The sequence below is a fragment of the Ischnura elegans genome, chromosome 8 (assembly GCF_921293095.1).
Source record: "Ischnura elegans chromosome 8, ioIscEleg1.1, whole genome shotgun sequence".
Classification (NCBI taxonomy): Eukaryota; Metazoa; Arthropoda; class Insecta; order Odonata; family Coenagrionidae; genus Ischnura; species Ischnura elegans.
Genome location: NC_060253.1, coordinates 46,009,186 through 46,032,470, shown reverse-complemented (window position 1 = coordinate 46,032,470; position 23,285 = coordinate 46,009,186). Strand labels below are relative to the sequence as shown.

Sequence of the window (23,285 nt, the reverse complement as noted above, 5' to 3'; positions counted from 1 at the left end):
TGCTGAGAATAGTGAGAGAAAAGGGAAGACTTCTAAAAACCTTAATGACAAGACGAGAAAACTTAGATGGCCACACCAATGGCGTACCCGGAATCAAAACTAGTGGGGGCAAGCCGTGGTAGTTCACAGAAAACCAACATTTCAAGAAAATTAATATCAGCGCCTTATTACTTTTGAACATTATTCGTGCGAATTTTTAAAAACATTTGTTTATTTTTTGTTTATAAACACATTACAATACATCAAAAATACATATCTCAAATATTAAAATATATATAATACATTAAAAACATTCCCTTTACAAATTCTTAACACGCTTTTCACTATATAACCAACACATATTCTGACTTATTGGGCAAGAAAAGATAAAAGAGAAAAACCCTGATATTACAATATTTTAGAATAATTTTTTAATTACATGTTTTATAATAATATCACTTTTCTTGGATTTAAAGAATATTTGTTTAAAGCTTTCGTTTTGAAATAAATATACTTTTGGTTCTGGGGGGGGGGGCATTTTTCCCTACTGTCCCCCGCTGGATACGCCCATGGGCCACACTGTAAGGCATAATAGCCTGATAAAATAATAGTTGAAGGAAAGGTAAAAGGGAAGAAGGACAAGGGAAGGCTCCGAATAAGTTACATAGGACAGGTCCTAAAGGATATAGAAGAGAAGAAATACATCACAATGTGATGGCTTGAAAACAACCGTTCGACTTGTAGAAGGGCAAGGGATGGCTCCGAAAGAGTTTCGTAGGGCAAGTTATAATGGATATGAAAGAGAAGAAATACGTCGCAATGAAAAGGCTAGCAAATAAGAGAGAGGGATGGAGAGCTGCGTCAAACCAATCTGCGACTGTTGACAAATGATGATGATCTTTAACTTCAACAAAGTTAGAGGGAGACATTTATGTAAGCCATATAAGTGCAGAACTTAAAAATATTAATATCAGCCCTGCAAGTTCAGCGCTCCAATTTCTGCGCTACTGTCATCAAGGATTAGGGCAGATAGACGTATCGCTATGTGCATGGTGCATCGCCACGATCCACTGCACACGAAACATGGGGGAGTAGGCTGATAGGAATCCGTTCCGAGACCGCCCTGAGAGTAAGCGAGTGTCAAGGGGGTGCGGATATGCTGTGAGAGTGAAAATAAGGGGCTTGGTCCCCCCCCACCCCTTTCCCAGTGATCGCGTGGCTAAAGGGAAAAGGGTGAATAGGGTGGGGGGGAGGAAATCGCTCTTGAGTTACCAAGGCCAGGCCAAGGTCAATAGAAATAGGCATGGCGGCGATGCGATAGGAGAGATGAAGGAAAAACAAAAGAGCGATTTGCAGCCCTCGCAATCACAGCGAGGGGAAAAGTGAAACGGGGAGAAGAAGCGAGTGTTATGGGGACAAATAAAGGGAGAGGGAAGGATTTGCTTCACAGAAGGGAAGCAGCGATCGGTATGGGAATTTTATGAGGCATGTTCGCGAAGGCGAGATACAAAACCAATACTTATAGCGGATGCTATTTAAAATTGTTTGCCGCCATAGGCGGCATCTAAGGGGGCCATGGTAAAAAAAACCTTGATAATGACACAAAGTGTCGAAACCATGTTCGGTCGTTAAGTGCTAAATTAAATAGTGTGGAAATTACCGTTTTTGTTTTTATCATGGATATAACCATATTCCACAAAATCAAGCCTGAAACGATTTTATACGATCCATTATTTACATGAGGCGTTTTTTTTTTGGGGGGGGGGGGGGGGGGGGGAGATGGTCAAGCCGAATCTCACCCAATGTCACGTGGAGGAGAGAGAGGTCCTGGCAAGTATCACGTAATTTTTTTTCCGAAGGAAACAGAGTAAAATTACGATTTTAGTGATCTTAAATATTAGTCCTAACAAATCTTAAATAAAAATAATTAAACAATCAATAGCAAATCCAATGCAAATAAGCATAGATTAACGTATTTACATTGAAAATACGCATTTTGAAGGATCTAACATGAGATTAGAGGGAGGGGGTCGAGCTAAACATCACGATATCTCACCGAGGGGTGATGGGGGTGCAATAATCAATGGACGCCTCGCAATTCCGTTTGGAAGTAGAATAATGAGAGATGGAAGATGCAAGAAATTGTCAGCAGAATAGCTCAGGCAAAGAGAGAATTCCACCGAAAGAAAGAACTACTAACAGGGGGAAATTTAAACATAGAAATAAAGTTACAATTATTCAGAACTTATATTTGGAGTATACTTATCTACGGAAGTGAGGCATGGACAATGACAGCTCCAGAAATCAACGTTGGAGGCCTTCTAAATGTGTTGCTACAGAAGAAAGATGAGGATCAAATGGATTGACCGAGTAAGTAATGAGGAAATCCTATGAGAAGTACGAGAGAAGCGAAGCCTCATGAAAACGATGACGGAACAACCTTATAGACCATATTTTCATACATGATGGCCTGATGACGATAATCGTTGAGGGACAAGTAGACAGAAAGAACAGAAAAGGAACACCTCGAATAAAATATAAGGAACAAATAAAGGATGTGAAAGAAAAGAAATACGTAGATGCGAAAAGATTAACTGATAGGAGAATTGAGTGGAGAGCTGCGTCAAACCAATCTTAGGTTTGCTGACCAGTTATGATGATGAGGCGACATCCACCTTAGTTAAGAAGAAAAAAGTGAACACAGTGCGCAGAATGTGGACAACACAATTTTCATATTTTTAATTTAAATTTTTACCAGCTATTTGAGCCTTCCGTTAAACATATTCCCGTCGAGATTTGTAGTGCTTTGAATATGATGAAATCTTCACTTACTTAAATCCAGAACACGGATAGTTTCAAGATTTATCTGTCCAATAACAATCTGTCATCCACCTTAATTCCTAAGATAAATTGCCTGACTGTACATAAAAAAACAAGAAAGAAATCAGGAAGAAAATGAAAGTTTTGAATAAAAACAAAATTAATATTTTACTGATGTATCCAAGATAAAAAATCCAAAGAAACCCATAAAAACTTTTCACAAAATTTTCCTAATTCAAGCACACAGAGATGAAATAAATATTATCGATGGGACACAACCTCCACTTCCAGAGATAATAAAATTATAAAACTAATTTCATATAAATATATTAATATTGCATCAGTCGGAACTGGCGAAATGATGCAAGCATAAAGAAATATTTTAAATGCGAATGAAATAGTAAACGCTGACATGATTTTTGTTTTGAAAATTTTTAAATAAACATTTTCACTAAATACGTATCAACAGATCAGACCTAATACCGACCCTGAGATGCCCATAAATCATGTCTCCGATGACCTTAATAGTCATAAAATATCCCTCTTTGAGCCTGCTAAAAAGCTTGATGGGAAGACAAAGTTTTACCCGAACAATTTTTACGGGCGTTCGCCGAAGTTATGGGACGAGTTTTCAATTTCGAAGCGGACGCTCGCGCGAAGTAAGCGAAGCAGACGCAAATGGGCGTTTAAACGCATGAAATGAACCGCTTCAGGAAAACGGAAAATTGAAAAGACCCCTCACGGTAACTGTAAAAACAACCTGACAAAGTTTGCTCGAATGGAAATACACAATATAAGCAGAATTATAGCCACAAGTCTTTTTTCTTGACCAATTGCTTGAAAACTAGCTTAAGCGATCATCTTGAAAATATTTGTGTGAAGTGCACATTTCTTAATATTTTCTAGCTCATCAAATTTTAATTTCAGTATTTAATTATAAGTCGAATTTTTATATTTAAGACGCAGGCAAATGTTGACAAAAGTCAACTATAAACATCCAGAAAATTTAAATAATTTAATCAACAACGTACCACCTAATCAAACGTACAATTTAAAAAAGCAATACGGAAAAAATAAAAATATACGACCAGTGAATAGGAAGTGATTCATTCTTTCAATAAAACGTTGATACTTTTTACTAATGCCTATTCAAGTCAAGATACGCAGCTAATTTTTTTTTCAACAAGAAAAAGCAATCACTATTCTCAGGTATCGGCTCCTAAGTCATGCCAAAAACGCCAAATTTTCTCATATATTTCAATTCTGCCGCATGAGTTTCATATAAATTTCCAAAGGTAAAACGTTATCTTCGACAAGAGATATAATTACGGAACTTCGGCGTTCCAGGTCACTGTGAAGACCAATAGCCAGAAAGGTTTCCATACTTAGTGGCAATTAAACTTGGATATCGTAAGAGGTCGACGCAGAGGCCTGGAAAAGTCAAAGGTCCGCAATTCTATTCCCGGTCCAAGGAAATTTTTCCTTTGGCAATTACTTTGACTGTCCTCTTTTTTAGTCATTGAGAACAACGCTTTACCTACATGGTCGGATGTCGGCGACATGTTACATACCTTCAATGAGTTCGAAGCTATTCGGGTGCGTTCATCAATCAAGAAATGGCCAAGACTATTGCGTAGTGTCTTTTAAAACGAGATAATTGGCTTAAGCGAACACAGGCATCCTATTTAGTACACTAACATTCGAGCAAGACGCCCGTGTGCGACCGTTTCACCAAGTCCCGACAGTAACTCATAGCTATACTTTCTTTTAGATAAGATAATTCAACAAACCTACCGTTCAAACGGCACTTAATGGAATTGAATGAAGAAATATTAAAGAAAATTGGACGGACGCGGTGTACAGCCCGGAAAAGACATATACAATACACAAGCCACAAAAAGATGGCACATTCACCATTCCTTATGTGACAAGCAAATTTTTTAACAACCGTATCGAAGGCTTCTTAATCCTCTCTGCTACAAGGCAGATAGATAGCTTAATTGATCCAATCAATTTTTTTACCATTAGAGCAAATTATGAACGATTTCCTTGCGTTTGCTTTAAAATGTTATGCATATCTATTCAGTCCATAGATTATTTGGAAGGGCTCTCGTCCGAGATTATCAACGTTTCACTGCATCCTATGGACCAATCAAAGAGAGGTGAATATTCGTAGTAAAGAAATAAATAATAAAGGAAAAAGCGCAGACTAAATAGCGAATACTTAACTAGGCGAGACACCTATTGCGAATACTTTTTTAGGTATAAGAGACAGCATGGATCCCTTCGATCAAAATTTTATAAATAAAGGAGCTTCATTCACTGAGATAATTAGAGATATTCCTGCAAATTTTTACGGGACCTGTCTAAGACAGGATTATTACAAAAATGTAGAGAAATAAAAACCACTAGCGAAAATTTACAAATGTGACTAAATTGTTTGGCAAAAAAAGGCCTTATGTTTAATTGTGTTTAATGAAAGAGAGATCGCCAAAATTAAGCACAATTCCTGATAACCAACTCTTTACAAAAAAATCATCTGTAAAGAAAATCTAAGCAGCTACTGATAATGAGGACAAATTTAGAATGGAAATAGGAGGAAGAAACTGGTAGTGATCAAATTTCTCCGCAAAATTACCCATGAATAAACCCGGAGAAAATCTCCTAACTGGGATTCGGACAGGTATAATGATGAACACTTCGTAGGCGTGAAATGATTCAAAAGAGTTCGTATATGAAAGAGTGTGGGCATAAATGACCCATGAAATCAACACCACAGTAAAAAAAAATTAGGTCAAATTTGAAAGAGTCACTTACGTGTTTTTCTGCCGAAGAAATAAGAGGAGTGTGTGCCTGGAATGGAGAAAAAGAAAAAAGTTAAATTACATGGATATTAAAGTGACCAGAATTCAACAACTCATAATAGCACTTAATTTGCTGGGCATAAAATAGCGATAAAACTGTTAAACGTTTTAACCCAAAACGTTCGATAAGCATCAGCGTTAAGCAAAAAAAAATATCAATACCATTTAATTCTTAAAACTTGATAAACATTTAAAAGTAGAGAATTTATTCTAGTACAGAACAGCCAAGCATTTAACTAAAGAAGGTAGAAATATACGACTTTTTTATAATTCAAACATTTAATTTACTCCATACAATTAAAATCAAAATAAGTAGTTTGTTGCGACACAGGTTATTATTTTACTCAAATTTACATGCCAACAAAGGTTACTTTCGAGCTACTTAAATAGATACTGGTATTTTGCAGTACATAATCCGGTACTATAATTCATAGGCTGAGATTTACGACAGCTTCGGTAAAAAGTAAAATAAAGCAATGATTTAAATTTTATAAAAGCTTCATTAAACGTACAGGATTTCCTGATTCCCAACACCAATTTCATATGTAGAGCACAAATATCTCATATATTCTCTTGCAAAATGGAGTAAATGCATATTCCGTGGAAATAATGCCTCTGAACATACAATAAATTCACGCGTACTATAAATCAGTGGGTACCAAATCGGCTGAAAAATAACCCATACATGAAATTATGACACAAAACATTATCACTTTGGAGTTCAAGGAACTCTAGGATTGTTAAGTATAACTTCAGTTGTGTTTTGAGACAGTCAAACTTATCTACACGCTAGGCGTATCATAAAGACACCAATCCTTATCGCACCGACGAGATACCAGTGCGCCGTGCTACAGTTATGATATGTTTATGGCTCTTCAGGTAAAAAATAAGCGACTGGCCAGCAGCAACGTTTGAGCCGCTCTCTACGTAGAATTTGCATTTTTACCCGATTGACGGTTTAAATAAAGCATGCGGAAAGTGGTGATTATTTAAAATGGACATTGTATCCATGTGAAATAATACTGAAGCCGTTTTCCGTTTCCTTCGTCATATTCAACAAGCTCTCAAATCACTAAAATCGAAAATTATGAAGTAAGTATTCGAAGACGATCCCAAGTGCTCTAGCAGAATCATCAGCAGCATCTTCATTTAATGGACCAATAACTACGCTCGACCATCTTTTTACGCGACAAATTATTCGTTTAAAGTTATCATATCAAACATGTACACTAGGTAAACAGATTAAATAACCGTTAGTGTTTGCTTATATATCTTGTGTGAAAATTTTACTTCAGTATTTAATCAGATGAAATTTTTTGAAAATTGAGATACAAGAAAATGTTGAAATTTTTTACTTATTTCTAACTGAATTGCCCTGAAATTTTTAAGACAAAACTTCATTTCTAATAGACTGATTCGTCGTGGAAAATGTTAAATTATGATCGGTCAAGAGGGAATATGACGTCCCTTTGACAGTAAAATAACAAAAATTGCCCTTAATATGAAAAACAACAGTGAAGGTTGCTCGCGTGCTCCACAGGGTAATCTCCTCCATGGCTGCCGACGTTTCGGGGTAGTCGCACCCCATCCTAAGGACAGAATGTGTATCCTCACGGATGAATGAACTCCCCACGCAATTCACTTCTAGCTGACGCCGGGTAAGCATCAGTTCTTATTTCTGAAAACTAGCAGCCTGCGAAAAGGTTAGACTTGGCTTCGTTTGTCCTAATTAAAATTTACTGCGGTAAATTTTCCGGTCGTGCACACACATTCTCATACATAAACACGTATGTAGGACATAAATTAATGTATTAGGTACCACGGATGCCGACTTACAAAAAATATTGGGGGAGGGCCCAAACCGGGGATCTTACCCAGGGAGATTTTATAAGTAGTGGGTTTAAAGTTTAGTAAGCATTTTAGAAGAGTCATATGATCAACATTAGAACCCTAATAACTCGAATCTCGATATCTGGACACTTCGGTGAAAATCGACAAGCGTGACACATTTTTTCCTCACACCCATAACGAATTTTTGAGGGGGCACGGGCCCCCTCAAGCCCCCTGGAGTCGGCGCCACTGTTAGGTACCTATTTTTATTTCAGCACCGAAAACATCAGAGATAAAAAACAGACACAAACATCGTCGGAAGTCCGAGAAAGGAGCGAATACGTCTAAAAACATTAGCTCTCGCACTATCAGCAGAGAGCAACGTTGGTGATCGCCGAGCACACTCCCACTAAGAACGGCCAATTAACTCAGATCCAGAGAGAAGTTTCAAAATGTCACCACGCAAAAGGCAGGGGAGAGGCGATGACCCGATTTCCCGGAGGGTCCAAGTTGCAAGAGGCGCAAAGCTACGGCGGGAGGGCAGTTGCCGCCTTAGCGGGCATCACCGCCCTGGCCGATGGTCAATAAAGCTAATTAACATAACGGGGCAACGAGGTTATGAGGAGGGCGCGGCACACGTGACATCTGGGAGCCTCGTGGTCACCGCTCCCAAAGGCATGCAGAATAGTAGGTTGGATCAAAAAAACGGTTTCTTTTTCGACATCGGGCTCCTGCTAAGTTTGTTGTCGATGGTTCTTAAAACCAACATAAAAAACTTCTATTCCATCAGATATTATCTATCGGGCAGTAGTTTTCCCTCAAAATTTTCATTTATGTATGAAAGAAATGAATATTTTATGATTATTTTCAAGATAGTTTCTCTTGAGCGAGCGATTTAGTGGAACAACTAAAACCAACCTTAATTTTGAAATAAAAGGTTTTCCACAATCAGTTAAAGCGTACGAAGCCTTTTGTCTCACAGAGCCATCATCTGGTGTGGCTCGGCTCCTGACCTGGTGTGAGACATGGTCTTGTATCAGATGATGGCCATATCAGCCGAAACGCGTCGTGCGCATTAAACAATTGTGGAAAAGCATATCTTCCTTTTATTTCAATAGGTCGAACTTATATCCACTATATCACGCCTGAACCGGTTGAACTCAAAACCTTCATTTCAAATTCATTAGAAAACACAAAGTGATTCATTCACACGAAGAGCCCTTTTAACGCTTACGGCGGACTTATTCAAGGACAGACTTTTGAAAAAAAATACAACAGCAAGCATTTCTCCGCAAGAAAGTGATGTATAAAGAATTTTTGCCTTAGGTCACGAAAGAAGGCGTCACGAGCGTTAGTCATCGAAGATACAACAGCCAAGGAAGGGATTTCTCGAACAAAAAGGTGACTCAGAGTCTCAGAAGATAGTGCCGAGCGTTATTTAGCAAAATAGAGCGAAGTTTGCGAGAATTGCAAACGGTCGAGCCTTAACGAGCTGATTAAGCAAAACTTAGAATCACACGAAACAACCGAACTATGTCAAAACGAGTTACAATAGTCTACTTTCATTCAGAAATTCTCCGAGAAATTCAACCGTGGTTTTCGGCGAAGCCACAAAAAATCTAATCCATCGAAAAGGGATTCTAAACCTTTTAAGGATAATAATGTACTGAATATAAAACGGAAAACGATCAAATGAGGCATAAAAAGGCAGCGAATGTTAATAATAAACTATTCTTGGGGTTTTCTCTCGCCGTTGACACTGTACAGACTGTACTTGACCCTGAAGAAGACTGCAGGCTGCATCATCGAAACGTCGCGACGTTTTTAGCTGATATTGTACCGACGCGTCGCGTCGGTACAGATAAAAAACCTTCTATGGAAAACCGAGTTATTACGAAGCAAAGGAATGAACCGATACCGCATGAAAATTAGACCATCTAACTTCCGTCCATAATTTGACTTACTTAACTTAATAACTTAACTACTGCTAAGATTCCTTTGGTGCAAACATTATTTTCTTTCTACATCATAAGGCATGTTTTAACTTAAAATTAAATCTAAAAAAATCATACTTCAGAGAATTTGTATTTATGAATACAAGGTTGGTTTGACTTTATCACTGCATTATTCAGCGCTCCGGTCACCAATTAATACGGGGGCTTTACTTAGGGAAGTAGAAAAAGCATATTAACTACAGCTTGGAGTAGCATTAATCATCTTTCTGCAATGCAAAAAGCAGCAAATGAGTTACTTGGGATTGGTGCCATGAAATGACTAACTTTATTCAGCCAGGGTAATTATCAGCTACGTTAATGAATGCTAATGGATTTAGATGGATAACAAACTGCAATGCAGATAGCAATTTTACTTTGGATATTTCCTGCGGAATAGTACCGCATGCAACTACTCCAATAAATGCTAATAGACTTCCATTTCCATATGCATGTCATTCCTTTTTTTGACGAGCGATATGATGGAAGGTGGAATCCCATTTATTCAGATTAAAGTTAACAAATTGGATGCGGACACGCAAGCATCAAAATGCGACATGGATACCATACCGTGGTATTCATTAACAAAGATAATTAATGCTTCACATAAAGAACACTTTACAATTCCTAATATTTGACCGGAAAAGGATATCTTTCTCTGAGCACACATCTTCACAGTATGCACCGACTATTTCAGTCCATCATTGTAGGGTACCGGGAAACAAGGCGAAAAAAACACAAAGAAAGGAAAAAATCTCGGCAAATAGATTTACACACACACTGTAGAAATTATGACTTTGGGTTGGTAAGGTATCAATATGAATAACAATGGAAAGAAAAACGGCAGAATTATAGGGTAGAAAAAGAAAACAGATTCACCGAAATCGTAACGACGAAGATAAACCATATCTCTTCTCTCACCGACATATATTTTTGTAATAGAAAATTGAGTGCGTCAACTTTTTTAGCAGAAACTGGAACATTGACTAACTGATCACTGAGTGCAACTAAAAGACAGAAGGGTGGGTTGATGGTGAATATCTTCGTTAATATTACATTTTGGCAACGTAAACATATAGCACTCGGCAGCGTAATTGAACTGTAGCAGTCTAAAAATACCAGCAAACAGGAACAGGTCCTGTATATTGTCTAGCACCTGTACAAATTTATTCTCGATGTTTAAATACATGGGTACTTATTTTAACATGTGGCTGTAGGTTGATTAACTTCCGCTTCACTTTGAGAAAATCGAGACACAATACACTTCCAAGAAACAATTTTTTTTATTTCTTTTGATGATGAATGGAAAAACTTTAGGTATTTTTGCGAGCTAATGTATCCATTTTACTTATTCAAAATAGTTTTTAGAGCAATCGACGACCCAGGCAAGTTCCCCATTCTCAGAAATACTTAAAGTAGCCGCTGACCAATCAAGTTATCTTTAGAAATACACCGCTTAGTCTCAGCTTATCTTATCTTCTTTCCGTTATAGTAAGAATTGATACTAATGACGAAACCTCAAAGCAGACACTAATCCAATGATCAAGGGAAAGATGCATTCGGTAAAGCCGTATAAACGGCCGATACGGCCATGCATAACATTAATTTTCTGCCATTTTCTTTTTCCTTTTATCCTTCATAATATCTACGCAACAACCACTCTATTTATTCCCTATGTAGCTCTCTTTTCTAGAGTTAATAGCTTTAGAAGTTTTTTTTTCATTTAGCCCCAAATCCAAGTGCACTGTCTGAAATTTGTGCACGAACGAATGCTCAAATGCATGAACGCTAGGTGTCAAAATGGACCCTGCTCTAATTTCTAAAATGATTTTACGCCCGATTGAGAAAAAGATTCAGTTCGAGGAATTGCAATTTTGGGCCCCGTTTGAAACAGGTTTTGAAGCTAGGAATACGTGAAGTGATTTTTTTTCGTTACGTTGGTCGATTGCTCCGATAAAATTGTACAAATCGCGCATACCACTGATATGCTAGGGGAGCTGAATGGCACAAGAGCACACTGGAAAGCTGATTGCGGCCAAGGGCACAAGTCATGTGAGGCCGCAACGAGGCACCACCCACTGCTCTACCACCACAGTACTAATATTCCATCGACGGCATTGCATACTGGAATTGGAGGTCACAAACAGAAGAATCCGTAACAGAATGCGAGCGTAAACAAACCTGTCAGGGGTGGAGTCTATTCAACCACATGAACTCACGCGTGGCGTATTAAATTCCGTACTACCTCTTCAAGGTGCGATTGCAGTTCTCTTTCTGCTGAATAAGTTCACGAGGCACAAAAAACATCATCACTGCTATTCCTCGTACGCTTGCGTATATTCCTCAGGCGTTCCTCATCCTCGAATATCTGGAACTATCCATACCTACGGCAATGCCTTTTATAATACTTCTTTTCAGACATTTTTTCTTTTTCCTTTTATCACTCATTCTATGAAAGCTGCGACGGTCGTTTTCCTCTGTTCTAGCCTTGTCAAGCTCTCTATTTTAGCATCAGTGGTTTCAAGAAGATATTTTGTTCAAAGCAGTACTTTCGATAGCTTATACAAAATAAAAAATAAAAATGATGCGAAAACATATTTTCACGCTTTCGAGAAGAACACAAAGAAGTGAAACGAAGATTTACGGAACGAAAAATGATTTCATCCTCATAAACAAGTTCAAGTAATACACCAAAGATTTCAAGCGCATAGTTTTTTCCATCAGTCGTTTTCGATAGCTTACCCAAAATATAACATGAGAAAAATATGGAATCCTATTTCTTACGTTTTAGCAAATAATGCACAAAAGCGAAACGCAGGTTTTCAGCTCAAAAAATCATTTTATTTGCGCAGAAGTTCAAGAGGTAAATTGAATCTCATACGAAAATACTCCAAAGGAATATAGATCATCTTTTTTCTTACCTCCAATTTAGCGTATTATTTCATCAAATACCGCTTCAGCTTAAAATCTTGTTGTGGCACACCCTTATTACTACTAACATCCCGCGAATTCCAACATATTGAGGAAGACGTCATGATTTAGCGCATCGAATTTCAAAATAAAATAGCTAAACAAGTAATAAATATGCATCACTATAAAGCGTTCTTCTGTGTAACATAGCTAACTTCTCTTCCTATATTTAACTTATCGTTTTTTATTTCATCTTCCTTAACCATATCTGGCCAATGAGAATTAAGGCATATTTTAATTTGTAGCATTTATGAAACTTCCAATTACTTTTCTACCCCTCATTCAGCTTTCCTTCGTTCACATAGCAACTAATTCACTTTTGACGATAAACTCAACACGGCATGACACATATTAGACAGTTAGAATGTCATTCTTTCACTTTTTACCACTGATTTTCACACAAGAAAGTATTAAACCACACAAATATTACAAAATAGGACTAAAATGAGGCATAAAAATTCAGTTACGTGGTGGCTGCATTGTAAAATTTTCGCAGAATCCCGAAAAGAAGTCTCTAATTCAGTTTTGCCGCAGTTGTGTGCATAAAACACCGATCTCTTCCACTTTCAAGAGGCTACGGAACATATACTACCCACTCTCCAAATCTAAAAGAGCTTCCCATAAACTTCAATTCCTCCTCCGTTTCCTTCCGCTGCATTTTGGATCATGAATAATGTATCCGCGGACTCCCAACGAACAGCCTCCATCATATATTTTCTCTTCAAACCCATGCATTTTTCATGATGCACCCAGAAACTATTTCCTCTTCACTACTTCCCGCGGGAGAAAACATCTACTATATTTTCCTCCGCATCGGGGCCGAAAAACTGTTCATGATAGCGGAAAAAAATTTTGCATGTGTTAAAGAGATCCCACCACGTTTGGGGAGGACAAAAAATTGAAACACTCATTGTAACCTAGGTTATAAATTTGTGTCATGAACTGGATATATAAGATTTTGGTATGAATGAGAAAAATCGGTCATTAGATTCCGCTAATTAATAATTACTTGAGTTTGATTAATTTTTCTTTCTCTGACCTCTATGTCTAACCTTGATTAGTGCCTTAGAGCATAGGTCTTGAAGAATGTAATAGCAAATTTTCACCAACTCTTTGGTATATTTTGTATACCTTTATCAAGGCTGTAATAGGTACATAGTGTAGTTGGATTATTGTTCCACGAGGACCCTTATCACAGATACATATCTAATAATCCATAACAATAATCCAAGAGGACCTTTAGCACATGTTAAAGCCTTGATGAAGTTATAAAAATATTCCGAAACATTGGCAAGAATTCACATTTAAATTATTCAAGACCTTCACTACAAGACACTAATCAACATTAATAATTATTCAAATGGGAAGTGCTTACATTCAATATTCATTAGGAACAGGAGGAATGATAACGAAACGAATGACCAAATATCAAGCATAACACTAATTAGGGAAGAAGTAAAAATAGTCTCTTGCAACTCTTCTCAGATTTTGTTAATTCTATTTAATTAACTCCATAAACGCCATTCTTTAAAAAAATAATCTGAGTTACCCAGTCTTTAAAATATAAATAAACCGTCGGCCCACCTAAAACCGTGAATTCTTATTTTAGAGCACTTATGAAAATGTGAGAAATCATCAATAATTCTCACAAACTTGAATTAAATTTTTTGCGTTGAAAAAATCAGTCATGTATTCACGTGAAAAGATATTTAATTGTATTTAGAGCCTATGACGTTCTTTGTCTCTTATCAATTATGGCTCCTCTGTAGAATGTCAAAAAAGTTTCATGAAAACTCTTATTTTTTTGTTAATAATTCTTTTATAATTGTTATTTATTTTCTTAATTGAAATTGGCATCTGTACAATTAATTTATTACTCCAGCAGGAAGAGATGCAAATCCAAGCCATTGCGTCTATTGGTATTTTTTTTATTCACATACAAGAAAAATTTCAACCTCTGCCTATCCCTTTCTATAGCTTAACCCGTTATTCTATTGTTATTCAATCTTGCAGAGGTGAGTAAATCTAAAGCGGAAGATTCGGAGGCCCATTATTATACGTGTCTTCGACCCCAACCTTGACTAGTATTGAAACGCAAAGAACCAACTTCCACTCAATGCTCAGCTAGGTTTGCGGGCGGAAGGAGGCACAAGCGATAAACGGATGACCGAGAGGGTGCGATATCTCAACTCGCCGCGCTTATCAATGCGAAGATACTTACTCTCCTGTCCCTCCCACGTACGCACTGGCGACTGGCGATTGTTATCGCATGCGCGGTGATAACGGCCGGCAGGATACGTAGGAAGAATTCTGAAGTAGTTCATGCGGATGTTGAAGGACGTGAAATAGGGATGGGTGAAATAGATGGAGGAGAAGAAAGATGTTTCATTTATAAAATGGTGAGGATTGTCGACCTGAGAAACGGAGTACCGTTGTAATCTTATCCTTCTAAGGCAAGAATGTAATCGGCAGACCACTTTCGTTCGGTTATCTTCTTAGTCATTGAAAAGTATTTTTAGCGATTCGTCATTATTTGTTTATCATAGCGAGAATGGAAACGTTTATTAGCGCCTTGGAGCGTGGCTCTTTAAGAATTAAATGCAAAATATTTGGAAAACGTTTCGGTATATTTTTATACCTTCTTCAGGGCTTTTTTGCAATGAATATGATTTTGATTTGATAGATAGAGAGTTAGTTACATTTGATACTTGCATCAAAAAATTAATATTAATTGCAAAGAATCCCTGAAGAAGGTATAAAAATATACTGAAACGTTGGCCAAAACGTTTGCATTTGATTCTTAAAGACCTACACTCCAAGACGCTCATCAAAGTTAAAAAATAATGACAAGATAAAGAAAAAACTCAATTTACATAATGGGAACGTTTTGGTTTCCCCTTCTTAAATTTTTTTCGACGGGGTGGTTCTCTGATCAGGGCGTGCATATTATTAATTTATCCCAGGGATGAATATCACACAGTCATTCGGCTCGAAGGTTGTTTTGGTTAGTTGTTTTGAAATTGTGAGGGTAGTGATCCTTACGTACTAAGTCACAGGTGAGTAAATTACACACGTTCAAGTTAGGGGAGCGAATTCCATTTCCTTAGGCCTCCATGCACGTCTGGATTTTTTGTTTAATTACTAATCTTAGTATTTTTAAGAGGGGTGTCCGAAGGCTTCACCCGTGATTTGAACCAAGAACCGCTCTATCGCCCTAAGGAACGGAGTCGCGTTGTTGTCTTATCTTCATGACATAGGAGCATAATCGGTAAATCACTTTTGGTCGGTTATCTTCTTAATCAAAATTATTTGAGGCGATTCGTCATTGGATGGTTATCATGGTCACAGTGGGAAAGTTTTGGTTTCCCCATCTCAGATTTTTTCGGCGGTGTAATTCTCTAATTAGGGCGATGTAATTCTCTAATCCTCACAGCCACCGCGCTTCCTAGCCATAGGTCCATGCAAATGCTAATGACGGCATAATAGGTGCGCCGAATTGGATGGGCTATATAGCTACGCATGCAAGAGATAGGTACCTAAGATTGAACTACTTGAGCTACTGGGTGCTAATATGAGGTTTCTAGTCTTAGCTGTCAAATTTTAATCAGAATGAAAAAGGAAGATAATGTTTTTCGTCTGAAACATTTTTATTAGGCCGGTGTTCTCGGCAAAATTTTATGGTCTAAACTACCCCAACACCAGCTCTTTGACTTCACAATTATACTTATCCTGAAAAACTTTATATAGTGAGATTGTATTTTTTTCCTTAATATGCCCACTTCAATATCAGACAGTAAGGCGCCTATTTATTTCATTTCGTATTTTTTATATTTTATTGAAAGCGATTTCTCTATTGGATTATCGTCCGAAAAGGTTTTATTGTGTACATTTGGGCTGTTTATACAATAGAATCCAGGCAATACATTTTTGTCAAAGTTTTCAAGCAACAACGAATTCTGCCGATTCTTATTCGAAGGTATTTATTTGAAGGATTGGTTTTTGGAGGAGGAATTTTCATCCATTAGTCTACTCACAAAACATCAGTCCATTGACGCTCTTCTTTCTTTCCAGACTGGTTCTTAAAATTTTTTACTAATGATTGTTCATTCGCCCATTCTCCTTTTTTTTAAATTTGGGATCGAACTCCCCCGCTTCTTCCATTTCTTTTTGAGGAATTAGATTTTCGCCGTAGCAGGTAAGCATACTCTCTATATTTCCGTTTGGGAATTCACCTCGCGTTTCAATCCAACTGCCCTGGCTGACCAAATTGGAATCGCAACTCGCGCCACCAGGTTCAGTCCACCTGCTATTGTTTGCGAGACGTTCGTTTTCATTCAGGTCGTTCGATTTCGATTGTTTCGTGTATTGTTTCGCATTGCCCTCACACACGTCAAGCGAACTCCGTCTGGGCCTTCCGTCCATCCTTTGCCATGAGTTGAATGCTTGCGAGTCTGTACGCATGTGAATACGTGCAGCAGAATATGAAACAGATCAAACTCCATGCGCTGCACAGGTGGTTATGAAGCACTCTGCGACATACAAAATTATTTTTCCCCTCTTTACCTTTAAAGATATGATTCAAGACTGAGCAAGAGTTGGTATTCTTCTTGTTTGTCTGTATATTTTAAGAGGACGCAACACTCCATTTCCACCGGTCGTATTTTGCCCTTTCGCGACGAATTTCTCGTCCAAACCTTACGTCATCATCATAAAATTTTCTGATGAATCTCAGGGGAAATACTCGAGTAAAATGTTCAAATTAAAGACAGGATAGCGTATACAATGGTCCTCTCAATACTGGGTGCTTCAGGAGGAATGTGCAATACTTCATGAGGGTAGTGAAGAAAGTTAAAGCATTTTTTTGTCCATACACATGGGGTCGCAACCATAGGCGGATCTAGGGGGGGGAGGCACGGCGGCACGTTCCCTCCCCCCAGACGCTTAAAAAATATGCAAGCTTTTAATACGGTTTCATTATCATTGCGTTCGTTTGGTATTACGACGTATCCTTGTGCCTCCCCCATAACAAAATCCTGGATATGGCCTTGCTTGTGCCCCCCCCCCCCTAGAAAGAAATCCTGGATCCGCCCCTGCTCGCAACTCCTTAGTTACTGAGCTATGGCAACGCTAACTTTTTTTGGATGCACTTTTCAGTTACCATAAAAATGGTATTTTTTTGGGAATTCACCCTTTCCGATACTTTATTTAATACCTACTTCGGATGTTTAAGGACTTAAAATAATTAAGGTTGGACGAAAATTTGCGATTAAAAGCCTCAAACAATTAATCTTTAAGCTTAATTGAACGAGAGCTTTGAGCGAACATCAACAATACGATTGCGCAATCTAGCCCATTTTGAGATCGTTTCAGACAGTTATAACCGCATATTTACGTCCAGAATCAGATTAATAAGAAAGCATCGCAATGAGTTGATCTTTCTAAAAAAAAATTAAATCAAGCCGAAAGGTTCCACGCGGCGATCGCAAAGTTTTAATGTGCTCGCATTTGTACATTTTTACCACTAATAATTCACGAATGTATTTTAAGTAAATTTTTTAGGATTTTTTTACACCTCAGATATGTATATTTAGTGTTTTTCGAGTGTATAATAAACATGTTTTTGTACAAACTGTATTTTAAAAAAAGGACAGTCGATTTTTTTCGATAAGTCGATCTTTCGGTTCAAATTTAGATATTTTAATTTCGATCAAAAATCGATAGCTCGAAAAGTAGATTGTGAACGATAGTTTTCTTTAGCAGTTCCTTGTGTGCGGCAGTTTGTGGATACAGTTCAGCAGATGAAACATAGATGACGTTCAGTCCCCGCTATTTTTTTATAACGTCCCGATAATGACACGCTAATTTTTTAGTTTATTCTAATCTATATTATTTGCTATTTTTTGCCTCTGAAGCAACCTTAAGTTGATGAGTCCGTGACTGCTGTGGAGAGGAATGCGGCCTCTGCATCCGGACGCCAGTCGACGTGCCTAAGGTCTCCTCCATGTGAAACGTCTGGAGGGAGAGTGGAGGTCTGTGTCGGGGTGAATAGCAGGTGGTGTGGGGAGGGGTGGTGTGGGAAGGACGTGGCTTTTAACGGATTCGCGCAGATATTTCTGCTCGCCGTCCAGCACGAGAGAGAGGTGTCTGGAACATCCAGTCTGTTTGAGGATGTTTTCCACATTCCCGCGTCGCGCAGTCCGACTTTCGCCCCGAAAGGAAGCGCCGGGATCCCGTTGCTCGCCATCGCATGCCTCAGTTATCACCATAAACATGTTTACATATCGCGGAATTTACGAGGAGCATTTATCTCGCGAATTTTTTTTGTATCAGTGGCTGCTTTTTGCGGAAAATGACCATCGAAATTTGTCGTAAATAGACTGAAATATAAACCGAAATCTCGCAATTTTTTCCTTAAAATTTAGCCTGATTTTCGCCTTTATTTTTGAATATACGGCTCCATTAAACACAAAAATTTCAGAGTTCTCGGGTTTCCAGCCGGGTCCAAGGGTTTTTCAGCACTGCCATCGTCTGAAGAATTCACCCTGACGACGGTGGCAGACTTCGCCCTCGATACGTCGCTGCTGAAAAAGCCTTGGACGCGGCTGGAAACCCGATAACTCTTCCTCCAGTCTACTCCCCGGGAAAACCTTAGATCTTTCACAAAAATTTCAGTCATGTGTTGCCTTTAGTCATTTCTGTGATTCGGTTAAGGTTCATCGAAAAATGAATCTTTTGATATACTTAAAATTGTTGGTTGTGTTTTACGAATACAAATTTCGCAGTTAATTAAACAGGCATCTAAAAAATAAAAAAAACAGTTATGTCTTCCTGGAAATGTACAAACTATGTATTCTTAATGATAGGCGAGCTTAAATAAATAATAACACCAATCTGCTTTCTAGGATTCATCGTGGGAATATGGTGTGTTCTGGCAAAGGCTTTTACAAGAGTTCTCGGACTCAGCTGTACAGCTATACCCCGTAACTGTGTTTATTAGGTGTTTAAATTTCATTCCTGCTCCTCAATAAATTATCTAGATCCAGTTCCTCGAACCCGCAAGACCGAAAAAAAGTTTTGGGATGCATCAAAGCGTGTAGTACGAATCTATTTTTTCTTAATTGATCAAAAATTTACACCTTATTTAGATGAAAATAATTTAATTGCGATCCAATAAAACTTAGACTTTGATTCCTACATTTCTTGCCCAGTTATAATTATTTTACTGGCATTACTTTGAAAGGTTTCCATTAATTTCTTATTTCACGCACTATCTAATGAATGCCAGTTACGGATGAATTCTTTAAGCACATGCGAAGTAGACCATATATTTTCTGAAAACTTCCTTAACTGTTGATATGGAGATCCGGGATTGAGCCTCGGTCAAATCAAGCGCATCTTGAAATAAATTTCCTGGGATCGGGGCAATAATTTTGGCTCTCTCGTTTTTTCCCCACAGCCTTGGGGTATCTGGAAAATTACTTGATGAACTGTACAGATTTGTGCGGAAATTCGGACTCTGTATCCTTTGTCATAGTCTAGAGTACAAGTGAGCAAATTACCAACTTCATTCCATTGGGAAACATAAAGTAAACCTATCATGAACCCGATGAAAATATTCCATACAGAAACACCTGCGAACGTCGATGTCAGATTCATTACCACTGATTCGTATATGTTTTCATATTTCCAAGATACTCAGTCGATTTACCGAGAAGCCTTAGGCGCAGTGTGAAGCAATCTTTGGACGGAAAATTTCTCCTACCTTCGTGAGAGCTTTGAGGCGCAACCTTGCGATTCCCATCCTCGTCTTGACCGCTAAACCTGCACACCAGTCATGGCAAGACGGGGTATTGCTTAATCACTTATAGGCATTCGCCAATGAAAGCGAATCATCCGTGGACAAGCGTTGAGGAATCTGTAACACGCTCTCTAATAATACTCACTTTCTTGCTTGTCTCTCCATGGTTATCGGGTTAGCTGCGTCGAAGTTATTTTCATGATGATGTTTCGTGGCTCATGTTGGCCACATCTTCAGATCAGGTAGCAGATTATCACCTGATTTGAGGATGTGGCCAGCATAGACCACAGACCGTTATCTTGAAAATAACTTCGACGCAGCTAACCCGAAAACCATGGAGAGAACTGCAATTCAGCGCTGCATAAGTCTCAAGCACAAACTCACCTTCTTGCTCTGTACTTTCAAAGACGCTGGCGTTAGCCCATTGAGTACCATTCCTTAACAAGTATCGTAGCGTCATAGTACCCTAAAATGACTAGGCAATAAAAAAGGTTTGGTGCCAGTGCAAGCCACAAATATGATAAACGTTACTATTTAACTCTCTCTCAATTTTTGCAAATATTTTTCAAGTAAAATGGAAATTATTATGTCCATTTAAAACGTACATTATTCTGCTCAAATTAGAATATCCTCAAATTTTATTGCAGGGGTTATCATCACTAGTGATTAAATATTTTTATCAACGTGCAAATTACTCTATTTCACATACCTATCTCAATTGTTTTATTTAATATCTGCGAACGGTTTCGTAACAGTTTGTACCAGCTGTTTAGTTTCTTATTAGGTAATATTTCTTCTTAATTCAATTCCAATCAAGAATTTCCATTAATTTCCCGATTCACACTATTTTAGACTTGGATAGTTGCAGGTGCATTCATACGGAGAATAGGTAGCAGGCAGTCCATATTTTAATAAGAAGCATCAATGGCTATTGATTTGAGATCCAGTTTTTTACTAGCCCAGTCAAATGTGGTGTTACCATTTTTTTTGTTACAGTTTTTTTTGCTAGTTTTTACTCATCATTGCAAAGTTTTATGTGGAGTAAACATTCCTCAATTATTGAACAATGAAATACTTAACACTGCCAATGGACTATGGGTTAAAAATGTTTCATCTCTTTACGCTGTCGTTAAGTGCACCTAAATGCATCCTTTTTTGAGCGAAATACCCAGTTTATCGGTATTTAACAAAATATTTTCACGTAACAGTGCATTCGGTTTGCTTTTTTTTCCTAGAAAACGCGTGTTTCATCAGTAGGAACTCATGGCCGAGTATTGCATCGATTTTTTTATCGAGGGATGGTACCATTGATTGTCGGCTCTTTCAATGACGACATGTATGGGATATAAAGCCAATAATGTGATTCCCTAGTTGGATATGTAACGCAAGCATTCCCATCACGATTCCACCTAAGGCCTAGAAAACAGACCGAATCGCTGCGTTACTTCGCTCCGTAGCGAAAGCTTCACATCTGCGTAAAGCTGTTGCGGGTGCATTATGAGTGGAATATTTTTATGCATGAGACCATAGAGTCACGTGTCTGTGATAGAAGGGGAAAGAAACTGCCATTAAAATGTGCTCCACTATTCTCCTCTTTAAGAGTGATAGCGTGATGACTAGCTAAGCTGTCAAATGCAGGAGAAATAGGCCTGATTTAGCATTCTTTGACTCGTTTCCCAGATGAAGTCGACCCTTCTTGAAAGTGATAGTTTGAATTAGGTATAATTTATTATTGAGACCCTTATGCTTCTACATTAAAAATAAAATACCACCCAAAGGAAATACCACCAAAAAATCGGAGGCCTGGTAACATTTATTTTGCCTTAAGCCCCATAAGATTCTACGATTTGACCATTTATTCCTTCTTCTCGTTAAAACATGAGAATATTGAGTTATTATCTGTACTAATCATTCGTACTCTGACTGACTGACGGACTGCGCAAATGAGGATAGCGAGCGGATTCTCAGGGTGGGCAAACATTGGCCGAGGAGACAATTCTTACACTCATAATAAAACTATTTAAATTCCAGAGAAAAAATTCACAAGGTGAAATTATTTAATCGCAGCATTGCTTCAAAAATTAAAGCCTTACACCATAATATCACTTTGGAGCAAACACGCAACCAAATTGGTAACCTACAACCCCTTATCCAAGAATCCCCGTTACGGACTCTCTCTTTCGAAGAAATTTACCGTAGCTTAGCCTACGCTGGGACCGTAAGCATTCCCGAGACGAAAGATAACATCTTGGTGTATTCGACAAAACAGGTTCGGATCAACTGCTTGGTTGAGACGCGCATTCATTCCACTAGATTTCTAAAAAATAGCATCTCTAATGCTTCTAAGGTATTATGGCGAACGGTGATCTACAATAGTAACGAGGTATCACTTCAGCATTGGTCATTTGAACTCTCAAATTTGACGCAAACGAAAGAGATCATAGCAAATTAATTATCGATAAAGAAAATTCATTGCTTGATCGAAAAAAGAACATGCATGCGTAAAAAAATCAACACCCTGGGCAGCGAGTAAAAAGTAGGAGAAAAAATATAATGAAATACAATAACGAAAAATATCAAAAATTAAATACTGGTAATTTGAGCCGATCACCGCAACCGAAGATCAATCCCTTACATGTATTCAGGAAAATTACCGAGGTTTCAATCGCCAGCGAGTAAATTTGCCCGAAAACAAACTTTCCACTATCAAATAGGCACTTTCAACCTGGAGGTGAAAGAGTTTTCTTACTTAGGAAATCGAATTACCAACGATGGACGAAGCAGTAAAGAAATAGCCAATAGAATAGCGCAGGCGAAGAGAGCTTTCTACAAAAAGAAGAACCTCCTTACAACTGACAATGCAATAATAGAAGTAAGGAAACAATTCATCAGATGTTACATATGGAGTATGTTTCTCTATAGCAGCGAGCCTTGGATTTTAACAACAAAAATCAAGAGGGGAAGCATTCCAAACGTGGTGCTACCGAAGAGAGATGAAGATGAAATGGATCGACCGAGTAAGTAATAAGAAGT

General features: G+C 38.0%; 1 protein-coding gene across 8 annotated transcripts in view; it reads right to left on the bottom strand.

The window, feature by feature from the left end:
• The window catches only part of LOC124163629 (disks large 1 tumor suppressor protein), a 1,021,363-nt gene that overhangs the window by 148,851 nt on the left and 849,227 nt on the right, over positions 1-23,285 (bottom strand). For all 8 annotated transcript variants that reach the window (XM_046540661.1, XM_046540665.1, XM_046540663.1 and 5 more), the window contains one exon: positions 5,617-5,652. In XM_046540661.1, coding sequence (XP_046396617.1) covers positions 5,617-5,652 — 36 coding nt within the window. The remainder of the gene's footprint in view (positions 1-5,616; positions 5,653-23,285) is intronic.